This window comes from Dromaius novaehollandiae, chromosome 10 (genome assembly GCF_036370855.1).
Source record: "Dromaius novaehollandiae isolate bDroNov1 chromosome 10, bDroNov1.hap1, whole genome shotgun sequence".
Taxonomy (NCBI): Eukaryota; Metazoa; Chordata; class Aves; order Casuariiformes; family Dromaiidae; genus Dromaius; species Dromaius novaehollandiae.
The window spans coordinates 3039564-3058925 of record NC_088107.1 but is presented as its reverse complement, the minus strand read 5'-3'; the positions used below and the strand labels follow the sequence as shown (position 1 = coordinate 3058925).

Genomic DNA, 19362 nt, shown 5'->3' with positions numbered 1-19362 from the left:
TCTCCATATATCTTTTAGCCTAAACTACCTCTTTGTTGTGAATTTTCTGACTTTGTCACTAGCCCTAATATCTTAATTAACAATCAACCTAATTCTTAATTTACAATATTTTCTGTCTTTAGTTATCCACACTACACTTAGTTTCCCCTTACTAAAACATCCTCCTGCTTTTAAAGAAGCAGCCGCACTTAAACTGCAGAGCCACTGCTTCAGTCCAGCACACCTTCAAAGCCAGCTTCATTTAAGGGCAACCTTTTTTAGGCCGAGGCTACTCTTCATGAGAGGTCCACGGGATTTAGCCCTTCCAAACTTTTCAGTGTTGAGGCAATAAGTAGACTTCCTCTCCTGTAGATCTATTCATTTCATAAAACTTTGTCACAGTGTCCCAGCTGCAGGCAGAAAAAGCCAAGGCTTGCAAGGTCACCACGTCTTCCTTGCCCTTCTCACAATCCCAGTCCAGGTAAGACATTTGCTAAATGCTTACGGCTCCTCAGCACTGCTCAAGTAAGCTGGGCAGGCAAGGCTTGTCCAGCTATTCATTTCCGTCTCTGCTTTTCAGAAGATGCACGCCAGGGTTATGCCTTTCTCACTCTTAAAGATAGTCTCAGTGTGGGTTTCGTGCATGAGGGAGTTTCTTACCTCTGTATCCTTCCCTGGGGAAGGACAATCCCAGTCACAAGTGTACTCTAAAGTACCTAATTCTGGGGTTGTTCAAAAGTCCTGTACGAAGTGTCTTTCAATGTGCTTTGATGCAGAAATTATTGGATGATGTTCTTCAGCTGTTGTTATGCAGAAGGTCAGACTAGATGATCATATTAGTCTTTTCAGACATTAACATAGACAGATCTACAATAATAGGAAAGCTGATGGCGTATTTCTTAATGTCTCTTCCCAACCTGCTCCTCAAAACCTCCAGAGCCTTCAGTTCCAGTCAGATGCCCAATAACCAGATCAAGTGAGTCAAAAGCACTGACAGAAATAAGCAGGCTTCCCTCACCTTATTTTAATTATTTGTAAAATTATCCTACACACATAGGTATCGCAACAAGTAGCCAAGAGCTTAAATAGCTTCCAGGGAAAATAGATGGCTGTCAGTAAAGGAATGAATTTGGAAGACCACAGTTCCAGTAATGATAAAATTCAGGGAAGAAGGTAGTGGGTGGAAAGACAAGTGTGCTATGTGGGGTGGTTTAAAAAAAAAATTAGTAAAGAGATTCATTCAGAATATGGAGTGTCTTTGGAGAAGGTCATTTTCCATCAACTCTGACACTCCACGGCTCAGAAACTGACGGGATTCTGAAGAGTTCATTGAAAAGTGGAAAGCTGAAATACCATGGATGAATGAAAGAACATTTACAGATCTACAGCTTGCTGATACCTCTTTGTTCCATAACAGCAGTGATAAGATGCAGGAAAAAATGGAGATTTTATCAATGGAGAGACTAGACTCATTTATTAAGGAAACAGATACCATCTTAGCAGAGGATGCTGCAAGTGAAGCTGATGGAGCAGTGTTGGGGAAGGCATAAAAAGTATCTGTCAGACAGCTACTAGGCACAGATCAGTTGCACAGTGTGGGAGAATAACAACATGCATAGAAAAGAGCTGTGAGAAGATTCAATCCTCCACCTTTCTGAGCCCTCTCAAACTTGAGCCCTAACTTTCCTTCACAGCCTGATGGTGCTAGTCTGGTCCTTCAAGGAGGATCTTCTAACAAACCCACTGCTGTCCTCCCCTAAAGCATCTCCCAGGAAGTCTTTCGATTACCTCAGGATGGACACTTGCACCCTCAAGTCCACAATCTTCCCTCTGTTAAAAGAGTGGTGATGATTCGAGCAGTCAACTGGGCAACAGCACCCAAGCTCAACCTTGCTCGTGGCTGGCTGGTCTCTCTGCAGCTCCATCTACACCTTTCTGAGAAAATGGGCGCACAAACAGGTTTCTGCAGGCTAGGAGTGGGAGCGAAGACACACTGTCAGCAGCTCTCCAGGAACTGCCTGCAAGCATATTCTCACCTTCCCGTGCACGTGAGGGGCAGCTTTCACTGAGGAGCAGTTTGCCTTGCACCTACCACAGGTTTAAGTCTTGCACACTGGCAGGCAGTACAGAGCAGCGGGACATACAGAAATTCCTCCCCCAGCTCACCCTGCAGCAGTTCTTGTGTCATGTCTAGCCTCACTACAATACAACATCAACCTTTTGTGTATAGTGCTCTGCTCATGCCTCAGGGATGTTATTTTTCACAATGATTTCCATGATGCACAAAATACTCAGAAGTGGTAGAAGCCTGTTGTACATAGTTACCTTTGAGGTGTTAAACACTTTGGATCCTCACTGTCAAACCCAACAGAGCCAGCAGCTATCTTTCTGTACAGGACTGGTATGATCAGAATTACAAGACTTTTAAATAATCCATTTTGAGCTCTGACTCACAGGTAAGCTAAGCCTCACCACTCACAGTTGAACTTGAATCCACATGAAAGATCACCTGTTTATTTCCAAGACTGAGACAAATAGAGCCTATCTCAAGCACATGAACAGATTTGCCTGAAGTGTTTGTGCATGTGCGCGTGTGCATGCACGAATTAGGCAGTACTGCTTGCATGCATAATTGGGGACAGTGTCTTTATATTTTAGCAGGCTGCAAGATTGCCAGGTAGGTTTGTCAGCATCAGCAAGACAGTCAGGTGCCCACCTGTCTGCTTTAAAATTGAAGAATGTCCGTTTCAAGGGCATATTTGCTTGGGCATCAATTATCCCCATCTCCTTGTGAAGTCTACACATTCCTGGAATGGCTGTGAATGCTTAACAGTAAATGATAGGAAAAAGAAGAATACGAGCGAGAGAGAGAATTGGAAAAAAAAATCCCTTTCCATTTAACTATCCAAACCCCAGCTCTGTTCCTTTCTGATAGAAAGATGGCTGCTAGCAACGGACTTGGGCTAAATGGAAAAAGCTTGACAAATCCAAGGGCCTCAGTCTGTATCTAGTAGGATAGGGCTGCCTGCTAGGTCCATAGCACCTCTTACTGAAACACAGTGGGAGCCGAGGGGCTCAGCATCTTGCAGGCACAAAAAGGAACCACAGGCTGTAGCCCATCAGAGGACCTGATGCCAGGGCGTGTTGGCTGCCCAGGCTCCCTTTACCATGTGCTGGGGAGCTAGGCACCTCCAGACAGCAATGCCAACAGTCAGTTAACAAGGCCAGGAGCCACAAAAGTAGCAAATGGGATAACAGGGAAGAATCTTAAATTGTTTCTTTCTTTGGGGTTCAGAAAACTCATTCAAGCCTGCAAGGTTGAATTTAGATTCCCCTAAGTCATGTGAGGTGCTTAAGTCTCTTTGTGGATCTAGCTTTTAGTAATGGGAACCTCAAGGATCAGATCTTAAAAAATGCCAAAGGGAATAAAACATTGAAACCTGACCTTTTAAGTGAGGCTTATTCCATTTTAGATACACTTCCCTGATATTTATTTTCCTGAATATTTTACACATGCACATACTGAATGAAGAGCAAAAATAGGCACACATGAGAAGAGAAGATATGTCTATTTTGACAATGTTGACTTCGTTACAGTTCCACAGACTTGGGGATATTGATTTCAGTCTATTTATACATCTGCCTCAAGTGTTTTCAACAAGGTAATTTGCCACAAGACATAAACTGAAGCAAATAAGGTTTCATTTTGAAAGTCCCCTTGCTGTCTATAGATTTGACAAGAAAACCTGTGTCATAAAAAGAGCCAAAATGATGGAGTTGAGAAAATATATTTTTTGAACTTCAGTGGGGTATTATAAAGCATTATGTGTTTACTGAAATAATGTGACAGTTAAGTTCTGGTATCATACCATTTTCCCATCCACCATTCTTCCCAGTGATGCTATTCTCTGAAGCACAGATGATGAAAATAGAATTATGTACATACATAGGGGACTCATATGATAGTTTTTATGCCTAAGAGAGTACAGCTCCAGGATCAGGTCATATGTCAGATTGTTTCAGATTTTTGCAGAACGGTTTAAATAATTAACAGCTACATGCTTAGTAGCTGGCTGAACTGAGGCTTATGGTTTCAAATATGAAGTCATTTAAATCAAAGGTTGTAATCCAAAGGAAATGAATGGGCTCTTAATTAAAACTACAGCAAAATAGGGAGTGAGTTTGCTCAAAAGCGAATTTTTCCCAGTGCTTTTATTTGACCAGTCCCCGTACTAGTACATAATATGATGAACATACCTGAGAGTGTTGGTAATATTGCAAGGACATCTCTTGTCACATTTGAGGCCATAGAACCCTTCTGGACACATTCTTTCCTGACAATAAATCCCTTTAAATCCAGGGTCACACATACACGCTCCATTTACGTGGTAGCACTTTGCACCGTTTTGGCAGTCACATCTTTGAGTGCACTGAAAGCCGTATGTCCCAATAGGACACTCCTCTTGACACCTGCAATGAAATATGTGAGACATGATCCAGTCAAATATTATAATCTAGTCTGCTTATGACTTTTACATGGGAATGTTTTTGCTAATGAATTAAGCATAAAATCATAGCTCAATTAAGTGGTATACTGAACTGATGAAATCATTGGGGTGATATGCTATCTTGGGCATGTAAATTGCTGTTAACTGAAAGTGTACTAATTTCTTTCCAATTATTTCTGTCCAAGTGCATTCTTATTTCCAGAACCTTGATAATTCCATTCATGCACCATGAAAACTGGATATACATTGAGATAATTAAAAAAAAAAAAAACCCTCATCTGTTTGATTTCCCCTCATTACAGAAGGATTGTATACCTTCTTTAAAGGCATATGGTACTCTCAGAGTGATAATGAGGATCGAAAGAAAATGTGATCTATTAAGCAGTATTAAATAAAATGTTCTCCGGCAAAGTATAGTTTCACTTTCCCTCTATGCTGTTGTTGGACCTGCTTTATACTGGTAGAACATCTACTCCTTTGTCTTTCGTGTCTGTTCTGAGTAATTGCAGCTGTTTGCATCTAAAATTTGCTTTTCATCTCTTACTCCAGGGATGCTCAGTAGTATAAAACCTCAAGACAAATCACTTTCACTCTCCTTAGTGTAGTATCTTCTCCAAAATTGCCAACATTTGTAATACTTGATACACATAAAAATGGAACCTGCAAAGATTAGTCACAGATTGTTTTAAATTGCACCTTCTATGCACTGTTTAAAATAATTCCCTATTGGATACATTATGAAATCTGCTAGAAAGTCTGTTTCATTGTCCTACACAACCAGTTTAAGAGATCATAATATCTCCTAGTTGGAAAAGCTCAACTAAAGTCCTAAAGAAAGCAAATGCTTCTGTGCTTGACACAATTCAGTGGTTTCAAAATTCTGCAGTGAGTCAGTACTACAGTTTACATGATCCACCGTGAAATACAGATATGCCTTTTCAGTTAATGAAAAAAAAAAAAAAAAGAAAAATCCAAAAAAGCCCAATTCCCTTATCGCATGGATACCAGATATTGGAAATTGCCTATCAGCATTAATTTAATCCTGTGCATTGATTAAAGTATATACTATAAACTCAGTGGATAGAGGTGACTGTTAAACGTCGTTCTGCAGATCATTTCACAGCTTGCAGGTGAGAGTTAATATAATGATCAGTAATAAAAGACGAATGTGCGATGCAAGCCAGGCAAAACTGCAATGAACACAGTCAGTATATAAGAAGAGTATTACTTTTGCAGCTTCAGACAATCACGTTTTACTAAAAACATATGAACAAAGCAAAAGGCCTAGCTAGTGATTTAATTGCATCAAACATCAGCATACTACAGGAGTCAAGTTCAGGAGTTCACACGAGACCTGAAGAGAGAGGAGCACGTGACAACGGGAAGGGAATGAGCCCAGGGGATGGCCCAGTGGCCACGGCTGCTGGCCCAGCCAGTCATAGGGGACTTCAGCTGCAAAGGAAGTCACCAGCAAAGAATGGGTGACATTAGGACTGAAATACTTAAAGCAAATGAAATGCAATGAAGAACATATTAAGATGCCCGAAGTCTCCATTGCCATACGCAGCTCTGGTTAGCAGGAGAGCACTGTACTCAATGAGATGAATACTTCGTCAATAGTGTACTATATCATTCTATATTTATAGAAGATGAAGCATTACCTAGCAGGGAGAAAAGCATCTGGAAATGAAATATTGACGACCTAATCCATTTACATAATTAGCCCTTTTCTACTAACAATTTAACCAACTTATTTATTTGGAGATCAAGCAGCTACTGCTAATGAATTTTATACAAAGAATACTAATAACGACTCCTCTGGAACGTCAGAATAATCACAGCAGGAATTAGCTTTCTACTTAAACATCCTTCCTTTGCAACATATCAATCTAATGTGTCCATAACACCATTAACAACCAGATACATTGTTCAATTAAATTACAAAATGAGCTGCTAAGCCCTAGTTATGTTTCTTGTTTAATTTACATTGCTTTCTGCCTATCTGGGGAGATTTGTATTATAATATCCACCAAACTTTAATATGTACTATAATTATTTGGGTTGGGATAGGATAATATGGCTGTCACCTGTAGAATTAATGGAAGCAATTTCACAAAATATTAAACATAAGACAGCCCACTTAACAGATGAACTTAGTACACACACCTACATTTTTTCCAAAGAAATCTTTTTCACAGAATAAAGCTGTAAGACTTTTTAGGCTTTTGTGTTTGTTTATTTTTAAAACAATGGTCACGCTCATGTAGCACAGACAAAAACGAAAAGCCAAAGTGCACTAAGTGGTGATCCCGGAGATCACCGTTCTGTAGACATGAGATACAGACGCAAGCAAAACGAGGGAAGTCTGCTCATATTACCATAAAAAATGTGGTGTTTACTCTGCTAAGATTCAATCTTTGGGTTTAATGGCAATATGGAAAACAAAGCTAAAACAGTATGTTCGTTTTTCCTGGCAGCCAATGAATTCTTAGACACCCCATCCCCAGCTTCTGGCTGTGCTTTCGCTATTATTCCTTTGCAGTTTACAAAACATGCGTTTACATGACAGCTCCAGTCATTTCAGCCCGGCACAAAGCCGCCTGCAGTTATCAATAAAGCTTGTCAATTTACCAGAGATATTTAGTGCACTGCCTCTTCCCGGAAAACAGGTAGGGAACAAACTGTGGCAATTTTACTCTCGCAGACCTTTATGACTATTTCATCTCCACAAATATTTATCTAACTATATGGTATTATCTGCTGTACAAGATGACAGACCATAGTTTTATACAGCATTTATTGACAATTAAAAAGGATAATAGTCGATAACATGTTTACTTTTTATTGTTACTCACAAAATCTGTTATTAGTAAGAATATTTTTCAGTGCCTTTTAAAACTTCAGAGAAAATATTATTTTGTTAGGCAGCAGCATTCTTTTGATCTACTTGCAATTATATTGTAACACTGCCATAGTTACATGAGATCCAGAAAGTAAAACAGACTTTAAACTAAAACGGTGCTGACTAATCTGTCTCATCGTCCATGCTGTATGAACACATAACTAAGGAAAGCAATTTAGCCTTTTTTTAAAACCTTGTGCCTGCTCCTGCCATCACTGCAATCAATGGGCAATTTAGCATTAGCCAGCTGTAGTTAGGAGCGAGGCAGAGGCACGCGTGCCCGCTCAGGACGAACCATTACCGGCAGTGTGCTGCCTGGTCCGAGCAAAAGGCAGAACTCCAATTGAATGTAATGGGCCCAAGGTTTCACTTCCCTCATTACAGGATTAGATAAACATGTTTAAACTTTCTCAGAACCACCTCCAACGGTAGGAACTTCCAGGCTAACACCAGCTTTCCTTGCTGCTACAAAAGCTTTCAAAACTGTCCTTTTACCTCACTCTCTCTTATTCTCAGTCATCCCTTTGCACTCCCACATTTTGGCTCTTCTTCCTCTCTCTTGTGTCTATATTACACTCCTTGCTCCAGGAGGGGGCCGGTGAACCATCCCCAAGGGCTTTGCTTTGGGTGCAGGTCCACAACTTGCCCTTCTCTTGGCTTCTTTTCCTCCTCTTCCAGCTGAGCTCTCCTTCCTTTCTCCCTCCCTCCTTCTCTGAGTCCCCTCAAGCCACATCCCCCTTTGGAGTCCAAACCTCCCTCCTGTCTGCTCAAGTACAGACCTGAAGTGCCTCTCTGAGGCAGCTAAGTGGGCAAATACCTCTGCTTTTGACAGCAGGCAAAACCAGATCTTCTGTTTTTTACTTGCCATCCCCTTTCCTAGTCCCCAACAGACCTTCTTCTACTTTTTTGCTGGAGTGCAGCAGGGCAGCTCCATTCTTCCCCCACACCATGCTCCTGTAACAGAGCCAGCCCTTCTGCTGCACATCCTCCCTCATGGCTGGGGCTTTATTGGCAGCTGAGCAAAGAAGCTGGCTCAGCTGCAGGCTGTTGGCTGGGAGCTTCTGACAGCTCAAATGCTGTTGATTCACCTACAGCCAGAAATCGATCTGGGTCTGCAACAACCAAACGAGGAGACCTAGAGCCAGAGGGCCTCCGTCAACCTGCCTGAGTGTGGCCAGCACTGAGGATGCCTTGTGACTGAAGTGTGGCCACCAGGACAAGTGTTCAGCCTGCACAGTTGCTTCTTGCAGTGAAAATTGTGTCTGAAGGAAAAGAAAACTATCACTAGCCACAATAACTATATGCTACCCTAGCAATGTATCCCTGGGACCCCAACATCACTCTCTTCAAATGGAGAATGGGAGAAGAGAAACACAGTGATGTCTCCTCCATTAAATTAATTTGAAATAATTAACATTTCTAACATCTTCAACCATATGCAAATCCTGACATGGTCTCCAAAGCCCCTTGCCAATTACTGCTGTCGATGAAATGGAAACAATGAGCATCCACACTTAATGGGACAGCACACAGCCTTCTCAGCTCCAGCGCAGTGTTTGAGACCCGTCTATTTGTGTGCTTTAAAAACTCGATGATTATACGATGAGGCAAGAAACGGGAAATTACAGTGAGCTTTGCTGCCTAAAAGTGTAACTGTAGCATATGTCAACATACCTGTAATCGTATAGTACTTGTATAGTACCTATACATACCTCTTGTTCTAGTTAATTAAACAAAGGAAGATAGAGGAGAAAGGGCATTAGCATAGCGAACACTAGCAAGCTGTGTCCAGCATCTCTGGAAATCCTGGTGACACAGTCCAATCACTAGTGAAAGCTGCATACGAAAGCTTATTTTACTGTGTCTTCCTCATCATTGTTAGCTCTGCTAGCAGGATTAGCTAGAAGGCTAAGCCAGCATGTGCTACAATCATACCTTGACTTTGCTGTGTAGTCATTTTGCTAAATCCATGACATCTTTGTAAAACAATATTATCATCTTCTCAGACTGATTTATGGCTGAACCCTCGTTTATAAATTTTGAGGATTTATCACCTTTTGTTGGTGTCTGAGATGCATCAGTTCTGCAGCAGCACAGAGGGGCTGATGGAAACATTAAACTGCTGCATTGCTTACTCTTGAGGATATTAATTTGTATAAATATGGTTCATTTACATATCTTGTAAACATGTAATGCTCTCTAATAAATTTATCACTGTAAATATCTAAATTAAATTTAATCCATTAAATTTTAAAAGTTACATTAAAAGAACTGTAAATGGAGAGCATTGCCAATAAAAAGTAATAACATTGCCACATTTATAATGCTTGAACTGCTTCAGAAGGATGAACCTAATTGCAGCAGTAGAGATATAACACTGCCTTTCAGAGAGCAAGATTGCCCTAGAAGGGCTATAAATATTGCCAGTCCATGGTTAAAACAAAAGGCTTTGGGGTTTTGGTTAATTTTTTACCTGTCTCCCATATACCCAGCTGTACAGAGGCATTTTCCTGTCACAGGGTCACAGTGTCCTCCGTTGTGGCATGGACAATCCTGGCTGCAGTTAATTCCAAACGTTCCAGGAGGACATGGCTGTGCACACACCAGCCCCTGGTAGGGTTGCAGAAAGAGCAATATTTCAGTCAACAGTCATGATGCAATGAATTTCTATATGCAGCCTGGATATTTATTGTCCTTCTTGCTAAAACTGGATCTAATTGTACTGGCAGTATTTCTCCTGTTTAAGATGGGCTCAAGACAGTCTCAAAATTCTGCTGCTGGAGTAAATGCCTTTCTATCATATCTCCAGAAGGGATTTTTCTTTCCATTGGACGGTCAGTGGTAATTTCCTTTGGATTTTCCCTGGAAAATGCAGCTGGGGTGGCAGGATATTCAGTACCTCCTGAATATAGAGGCAGGAGGGCTTAGGAGAAGTTAAAGGCAATTAGAGAAGGCTACAAAGCTCTATGTGGGCTGGCAGGTTTTTATGAAATGGAGAGTCTGCAAATTTGTTGGACTGAACCTGGGTAAGTGTCACAAAGTGAACATTTGGGAAGTGGGGAGCTGCTGGAGAAGGTACCTGGGACGGTGAGGTTCTGCTAATTGTGATAGTCTGTGATGGTTTCCCCCATGCAGACAGCCCCCCTGAGGCTTTCCCATTCATCCCCAGGCAACCAAGGCTGGCTGCTGGAGCAGCCCTGTACTACTCTTCAAATCCTACCCCCTTCATTCCCTAGTCCTCATCCAGCCCCTGCACTTATCTTCAAGCAGCACAGGATGACACCTGCCACCACTTTGTCTAACTCATGGATTGCCCTAGAAGAGCTATAAATGTTGCCAGTCCACCAGCAACACCAGCAATGCAGCAGCCTCTGGGTCAGAAGTGATTTTGCAGTAGAAAACCAGCCTAATCCCTGAACACTGGCTGGACACACCATCCAACATCCTCCTAGTTCCTTATCTCCAACCCTGGCACCATATCTCAGTCCTTGACCTGCCTCAACTCCACATCTCAGCTGCTACCTCCTTCCTCCATTTCATGCTCCCAGCCCTCCACCCTCCTGCCTCTTTCTTCCAGTTCACCCAAAACTCATGTCACAGACTCCCTTTTTGCCCTCTCTTTCACCCAGACCCAGCTCCAAATCTCTGACTGCTTTCCTCCTTCTCCTCCCTGTCCAGCTATCCCTGAAAGTGGAGAAGAGTCTGTTCTTGTTGTGCATCCTGGCTCCGGTCATCAGGACAGGCAATTGTTTGGTAAGTCTTGTCCCAGTTGTTCAGTCCGAAGGCAGAGAATGCTTACCACTGGTTGTGTCTTTGGGGAATTAATCTGCCAAATTCAGGTGATATTCCCTCAAATATCACATAATGTCCCCTGCCAAGTGTGAAGGTCTCGCAAGGATTTCCCTAGACTTTCTTACAAGTCATATGTATTTTTTTACATGAGCAAACACTATTTTTCCTTCACCTCAGTCTGAGGCTGGCATCCATCTGAATAATTTCAGCCAAAACAAGTAAAGTCTGGCCGAGCTGTGATCTGAAGATGGGGTCCTATAATGGAAAATGTTTGGCAACTGTAGCAAGGAGCGCTGCTGCCAGTGCCATGCACAGTGCAGTGCTTGATAGAAACGGGGTTTGCCTGCCCCTATTATCATTTACTTTAATCTCTCAGAAGCATTTTTCCCTAGCCAAGCCCCAGGGGCTCTGAGTTTTGAACAAAGCACGGATTAGATAAATCTTACACAAAACATAAAAAGGGAACATTAATGGCTGCTGTCACTCCTTGGGGTTCCCCTCTCAACAGCTTGGGAAGTTTAGCAACATCAGCAACCCCAAACTGGAGAGGCTGCTCTTCAATGTAATCATAAAATAGATACTTCAGGCCTTTCCAAACCAGTGATAGGTGGCTCCTTGGCCATAAAACAGACAGGCTGGCCTCAGTTCAAGAACATTCAGATTACAGTGTTAAAAAAATGGTGTCTCTGGGCTTGAGTAATACACAACACTATATATTTGAAAATGTAAGTATCCATTTATCTTGATAATAAATACTTTCTCCCTTCATGTCTCAAAAGGAACAGGATTTCTATCAACAAATGATGAGAAAGCAATACTCTAAGATGCATCCCCCTGGAGCCAAGAGAATCTTTAGGCATACTTTTTGCATTAATATGTGCTAAGGGAATCTAAAACATCCCTCTCTGGAGGATCAAATGTCAGACCAACATTTCCCGCTGCTCATGCATCTAATCAGCAAAGCTCACTCCATCAGCACCTTTTTTAAGGTCCTGCTCTAATCAGCCTCTGCTTTTGACATTGTTTCCTATATTATTACCATTTTGCAGTACAGAAAAGATCTTTCTTTCTGCTCCATTTTCCCATTTAACCCCTCCCCCCCACTTTTAAAATCCATGACAAGAAGAAAAGTAAGCAGAACCACAGAATCACAGAACAGTTGGGGTTGGAAGGGGCCTCTGGAGATCATCTGCTCCAACCCCCCTGCTCAAGCAGGGTCACCTAGAGCAGGTTGCCCAAGACCGTGTCCAGTCAGGTTTTGAATACTTCCAAGGATGGAGCCTCCACAACCTCCCTGGGCAACCTGTTCTATCAAGTATACAAAAATAGAAATTATAGTTTGCTCACAAAGCCCAGAGGTAAAAGCTCAGGAAATAAGAACAAAGAAATGAGGAGATTAGCAGACTGGATTGTATTAACGTGGCACCATGATGCAAAGACTTCAGAATGGGGCCTGGGATGAGGGTGTGCTGCCAACGACAAATGATTTGCCCTGTAAGGGACATCACTGCTTTCCTAGCACAGTGATCTAGTCCTTCAGAAGTGGTTTTAAGAAGCATCGTAAAAAGCAAATTTAACCTCCCACCCCACTTTCTGAGAGCGCCTGGACAATTTAATATTGGAAATGAGAAAGACGTATAGAATTAAACCTGTAAATTGTTGATTAGGCCCTAAAGCAGCCACCCACTAACACCCACACCCACAAACACAGAGAAGCAGAAAAAGCCCAACCTAGCAGAACCCCGGAGGCCACACTTTCCTGACTAGTTCAGCAGTATAAGCTGTTAGCCACCATCCCCTGGTGAAAAACTCAGAGGATGGTAAAATCTCACAGGAAATAGTTTGTATAATTTCTTATGCTTCTGGGAGACTCTGCACTGGGTGGGAGGAGGGGGAGGAAAGGGACATTGCAAGTAACGAGAGAGCCAGCCTTTGAAGACTGCAGATCCAAGGAAGAACTGAAGAACCCCAGAACTTCCTCCTGCTCAACTTGTTGCCTAGCCTTGCATACCCCACAGGCGGCAAAGCCCCTCAGGGAACTGAGTTGCTGTTAATAAGCCCCATGTCTCTACCCCAGGAAAGGATAAAAGTTGAAGCTCATGCAGCAGCAATAACATCCAAGCGGATTTCCACTTGTATAAATCTAGGAAGAATTCTCTACCTCCAGCCTGATGGCATATACAGCAACATACACGTGGTCTCAAGCCTCAAAATCAGCAAGTAAAATTCCTGATGTCAAAGAAAGACTATCCATGGTATGAAATAAAATGAACACAGTCTAGCAATCCCATCTCTCCTGCTCATTTACAGACGACTAAGGTCTCACTTTGCAAACCACTGCAACCACCAATAGTTAAATCTATAGCATGAAAAAATATTTTTTCTTTTCTCTCTGTGCACTGAATTACTGGCTTTTCATTAAAACCCTGGAGACCCGCTATACTTAAAACCTCAAAATTTACAAGCTGAGTGCTTTTACTTATAATTTCAGTTTCTTCCCCCAGAATACTTGCTCTCTCTCTTCAATTTTCAGTTATGCTTGTTTCAAACATCAATTGTTAACTCCAGAGTTTCTCTGGGGATGGAGCAGCCAAAAAAACAGTTTTCATAAAAGTCTCTCTGGGCCATTAAAAATGCATAGAATAAAGTTCAAGCTGCAAGGAGCAGGGCAGAAGTGGGCCAGTATACATGACCACAGAAGCTGCGCAGCCCCAGTGCTGTGGTTCTTCTTTAGGGTTCATTCAGCACCCTAAAAGACCTCAATAAGCTTCCTGCTCAATTCTGATATTATTTAATCTTTTTAGTGATTTTGTAGCTTTGCAAAAAAAGAGAAAACTTCCTGATAAAATCCAAGTAAGGAAGAGTCCAGCAAAACAATTCAGATCCTCAGAGATACTAGCACGCAGAATATTAGGGGATCTGAAAAAAAGATCCCAAAAGTAATGTTTTGATAATCACTTTATCAATCAATGCTTAGGGATAATAGCAGAATGGCGTGATAGGCCCCCCAAAGTAGCTGAATTGCTTCCTTTATGGGTTAGCTCCACTATTCTTTAGGAAAGAAAACTTTTTTTGTCTCCACTGAATGTCAGGTCAGGGTAAGACCTAGTTTCTGAATAGTTTTGCCTACTGTGTCATTTCAAAGGTAATACTACCATCATCATTTTGCCTGTGACTGTCCAGTGATAGAGAGATTCTCAGTACACAGCTTCCACCAAAAAGGTTATGCGGGGATGCTCTTCTCTAGTGTTGCTGTCTTAAGGCTGCCTGAATCTCATGGTTCGTACTTTTTACCTAAAAGTAGCTCCATGATCAAACGTTCTTAAGAAGCTAAATGGAGGCAGCATTTGCTACACTAATCTGAAAGAATAAAGACTTTTCTCTCAGCCCCCAAAGGTTTCAAAGGGATTAAGGTCCACATTATAAGCCATAGAGTGAGATGATCTTCAGGGTCTTGCATTACTAGAAAAATCACAGGACTTGTCTGCATTAAAATCCAGCAAGATTGCCAAGAGACTAATTGTCAGGTATGGGAAAAATGCCAGGAAACTTAGCACAGCTAAATGGTATGTATGCCTTTGAGAGTTGGCAAACCCCGAGAGAGTTAATTATCACATTATTGATAAAGTTGAGGGCTTTTAAAATGTTTGGCCTTGCTTTCTTGACACAAAGGTTTAAAGGTTAGGGTAATTTGCTCTCTCCAGGGCAAGCCCTGATGCAAACAAATCTACTGCAATCAATGGGAATTATGCCTGAGTAAGGACAGGACACTGAACTGAACTCTGTGTCCCCATGTATATCCCTTATGCATTAATGACTGCTTGAGCCACTGAATTCCCCTTGCCTTCTCCCTCTCCCTCTCTCCCGAAAGGAAACCAGTGCAGTGCTTTGGGCAATGTTCACTGAGCTTTGAGCACTGCATCCTGCGCGAGGGCACTGGGCAATGGTGCAGGGCATGTTCCAAGGAACTGCAATGCAGAGACCACATTTTTTCTCTCTTCTGCTCCCACGCAAATGTGTAATGGGCAGTCACTCTTCGTCTTACTATTGTTTGTTTAACTGTATGATGGTAGCTACCAGTCATGGACTGGGGGCCTCTCTGCTAAGTGCTGCGCACACACAACAAAGGTGGTCCCACTTTCAAACTGGTTCCAGCCTCAAGATATGACAAGAAACAGCAGATATATCCCACAAGCCCATGGGAAGGCCCCTGTGGCGACAGTGAACTTCCCATCCCAAGTCCTAAATGCGGGATGAGTCTGAACAAGCCACATACCATCCATCCAGGCGGGCAGGAGCACTCCCCGGTGATGTGGTGGCAGACGCCCCCGTTCTGGCAGGGGCAGCGCAGTTCGCACTGAGCTCCGTGACTGCCGGGGGGACAGCGCTCTTCACAGCTTCATGGGGAGAGAAGACACAAAACCAAAGCGATTATTTAAAAGAACTCGCAGGAAATTGTAAGCGAGGAAAATCTACGCCACAAGGCATCATGGGAGTCCTTACATAAATCACAAAAAGCTCAGGAAGCGTCAGCTGGCATTACCAATTAACCAAGATTTCTTTTATTTTTGTGCCATTTATTTTTTATTTCTGTGCCAGTGATCCAGGCCTGCAAAGCTGATGTGTGTGTGTAATCGTTATGCAAGTACCAAATTCTACCCATGTCAGCAGGACAGCCTACATCCATAAAAACGGCCCATGTAAGTAAGTGTTGCAGGATGAAGGCCTGAATGTGAATTATGTGACACAGCAATAAAACAAGCTGCAGATAAAACAAAAGAATGGGATTAAGATGCTTGAATTTTCTCCAACCACTACAAAATGTTCACAGTGTATTAAGGGCTGGCAAGAACTCAACATCATTTAAAGGCTATTTAAACTCTTTGGGTCTCTCTCAATACCTAGGGGGCCAATGTAAGGCTAGTCCCTGGAAAAAACAGTGTCTTTTAGGTCTTTGCACATTGGCACTTTTCAGCATCTCTTCTTCCTCTGATTTCAGGTTCTCAAAGTACAGACAGCTCCTCCCTTACCCCAGCTATCTCTCCTGATGAGGATGTTCATGCAACACATCAGTGGTTGGCCCTGCAAATACTTACTGCTGAGAACAGACATACTAATGTCAGTGGGACCACTCCTAATAGCAAGCACAATCTCTAGCAGTGAGTGCTTACGGGACTGAGGTCATAAGGCTCTGAGGAAATCATGTACTAAATAAAATATTCAGAAGGTATATAACTTATTTATGCAGGTTAATACTGTCTTTATTATTTATCCTCTCCTTAGTGCAGGCCAACAAATAATATTAAACTGCAAAAGTATTAAGACACCTGTAATAGATCTCCAACCGAATTCAGTGACTAAATTCTCTTTTCCCTTTAAATAATTTTGAAAACCATAATTACTTCTGAAACTACTGAAAGATCTCTAATGAAAATTGATGTTACACTGTGGGCAATTTTAAACAAGAAACTATTGCTTGCTGTCCTGAAATTAATATGCAGATTTTGTGAATCCTACTGGTAAACTTTCAGTGTGGTATATGGGGATTTAGCTACATGATTCTCGTTAAAGTTAATAGGAGTCACACCGCTAAATCCCTGCTCACTATGCTAAAAATTTACCCGCTAGATAGTAAGCTGATATACTTAACAGTAATGCTTCCTCAGTTAGATTGAACTTCAAATAAATTGGGGATGGTAAGTCCCATTTGATAGAGCTAACGAGTAGAATGTCCAATTGCTTATAAAAACTGAACTGTAATTTGGATCATATTCACATACTGAAATTAGCAATAGCTATAGTTGTACAAGCTGGAAAATATCAAGGATTTTTAAGTTCACTTAAGCATCAAATTTTATTTTGCTATGCAGACAGATAAAATTAGCAGCAAAAAAGAGATTTCCTTTGTTCAGTCTCCCTGAAATTCTGTTACCTGATTACAAAGGAAAGAGGATAATAAATCGATTGTGTAAATTTTATCAATTACTCATTGCATTAAAAGCAGTCAAAACAAGGCTGTTAAATGACGCAGAGTGAAATGCACCTGTCATTGAACTTACAATACCCCTGTGTATCCAGGAGCGCAGTGACATTCTCCCGTTTTATGGTCGCAGGTAGCTCCGTTGTGACACTGGCATGTAAACTGGCAGCCCTTCCCGTAGCTCCCGGGGTCGCAGAGCTCCTCGCAGCGCCAGCCGCGGTACCCGTCCGCGCAGACGCAGGCCCCCGTGATGGGGTTGCAGAGGGCCTCGTTCCGACACTGGCAGCGGTTGCTGCAGTGGGGTCCCCAGTGATCGCTGTCGCAGCCTGTGAAAGACACAGTCATTGCTGAGATATTAGGTAAGTGCATCGCAAGCAGCTCATCCCATCCTCTTACGCTTAGGCTGGCAAGCAGGCAGAGAGGCACTGTTAATACCACAAACTTCCTCAAGGGCCCTCAAACTTTTTAATACTACCCCCCAATCCAGCAAGATGCTTTAGCATGCAAGGAGACAACAGCACTAGTCACATGCCTAAATTTGAGGACTTGTTAAACACCTTTATTAGATCAGGACCTAAATCTTTTAATATCCTGTTTCTTAGTGCTCTTAGATAGCTGGAAGGAATGAATTCATAGTGGAATTAGATGCAGAGGATCACATCCTGACTGCAGCGTAGTTTAATGGGGGGCAGAACTGCCAAGCAAGTCCTGTAGATTTAATAATGTCATCAAATGTTGTTTCTTTGCACTGTTCCCATAAGATAACGAGTATGATAATCTAAAAAAGGTTTCCTCCTTTGGTGAAGTTTTTTTTTCTTTTTCGGAGTACAGGGATGGGAGGGAAAAAAATACCGCTATAGACTACAGATTTCATGAGGTTCTGCTTAAACCCACTGCAGGTTTATGGATGAAGGTGAGGAGTGTGTACGTCAGGTAATTTCTGTGCTAGCAATGGTCCAGTACACGCTAGCATTAGAGAAGGGATTGTGGCCATTGACCTTCCCCATAGCGTGCATTCAGGCACGGGGAGAAACCTTCACACGACAGTCCTGCCTCACCAGGCTCCTTCTTTGCGGACTGCATAGCAAGAGCCTTTCATTGAGTATGCGAGATGAGAGAGAAGTCAGCGTTACAGAACCAGCTTGATCCTGATTTGCCATAAAAACAGTAATCAGCACCTGCAAAACACCCATATAATACGTATACATACTAAACCGCTGAAACCAAATACCCAGAGGTTAAGATTTCCTCAGCTAAAGGTCAGCAAAAACCAGGGATATCCTTAGAATTCCTACCCTCTGCTTAACAGTTCTATTAATACAGCTGTGTCAAGGGGGTGAGGAAATCGTCATGCAGAACAGAGTTGCTGGCAAAATCTCCGGCAAAGACATGGTTACCGATCATTTTCCAGGTATACTTTACTGCACTCAGAGAGCTGGTTTCAATTATAGCGGCAAAAAATCTTCTACCGGTGTAAAATCCACTGCCCCATGGAAATGAGTATGTAGTCTCAGCAACGTAACTGTCTTGACAAACTTTTGTTTGCAAACATGTAAACTAATCCATAGGTGGCAATTACTACTCCTCAGGCCAGGATGTCCGTTTCCAGCCTTAGCAATGTAAATGGGTGCAAAACCCACCCATGTCAGAAGCTCTTGCCCTACAAATTTCATATATGTTTGAGGTAATTTAGGCAATTTTGTTGTCCATTTTCTTGGGGTGGGATGCTCATTGATCATTTAGAGGCTATTTTGATCTTCAATTTACAAGCATGCATTTCTTGAGCAACAGTGTTAAAGGCCAAAATGAACCCATGAGAAGACACAACTCCAGTGTCTCTGTCTCCAAGAGGATGTGCAAGGGCTTGCGGGATGCACGTGCAGAGAGACGTGGTCTCGTGTCCTGCAGACACCAGTGTGCAACATACCCCTGTGCACACTCCTGCCTGTGCCTCACACAAGTTTATTGCTTGGCCTCATTTTTCCCACAGCTATAAACAGGGTTGATAGATCCTCACTAACACCACTGGGAGCCATGCAAACAAAATCTTACTCTTTGTAAGTCTTAAATTATTACTGAGAATCTGTGGGAAGAGCAGATCTATCTTTATTGCACACAGACTGTCAGTAAGGCTCTGTAAGCTTTCTGGGGCAGGGAGCAAATCTGCTAGAGCTGCTGGGAGTTTACCAGCAATTTCTTTT

General features: G+C 42.3%; 1 protein-coding gene across 1 annotated transcript in view; it reads right to left on the bottom strand.

Moving 5' to 3' along the window:
• Positions 1–19362, bottom strand: part of MEGF11 (multiple EGF like domains 11) — a 298039-nt gene that overhangs the window by 79565 nt on the left and 199112 nt on the right. Inside the window, exons 8-11 of the mRNA XM_064517860.1 lie at positions 17241–17487; positions 15458–15578; positions 9863–9999; positions 4237–4449 (exon numbers count right to left, since the gene is read on the bottom strand). Of these exons, the coding sequence (XP_064373930.1) occupies positions 4237–4449; positions 9863–9999; positions 15458–15578; positions 17241–17487 (718 nt within the window). The remainder of the gene's footprint in view (positions 1–4236; positions 4450–9862; positions 10000–15457; positions 15579–17240; positions 17488–19362) is intronic.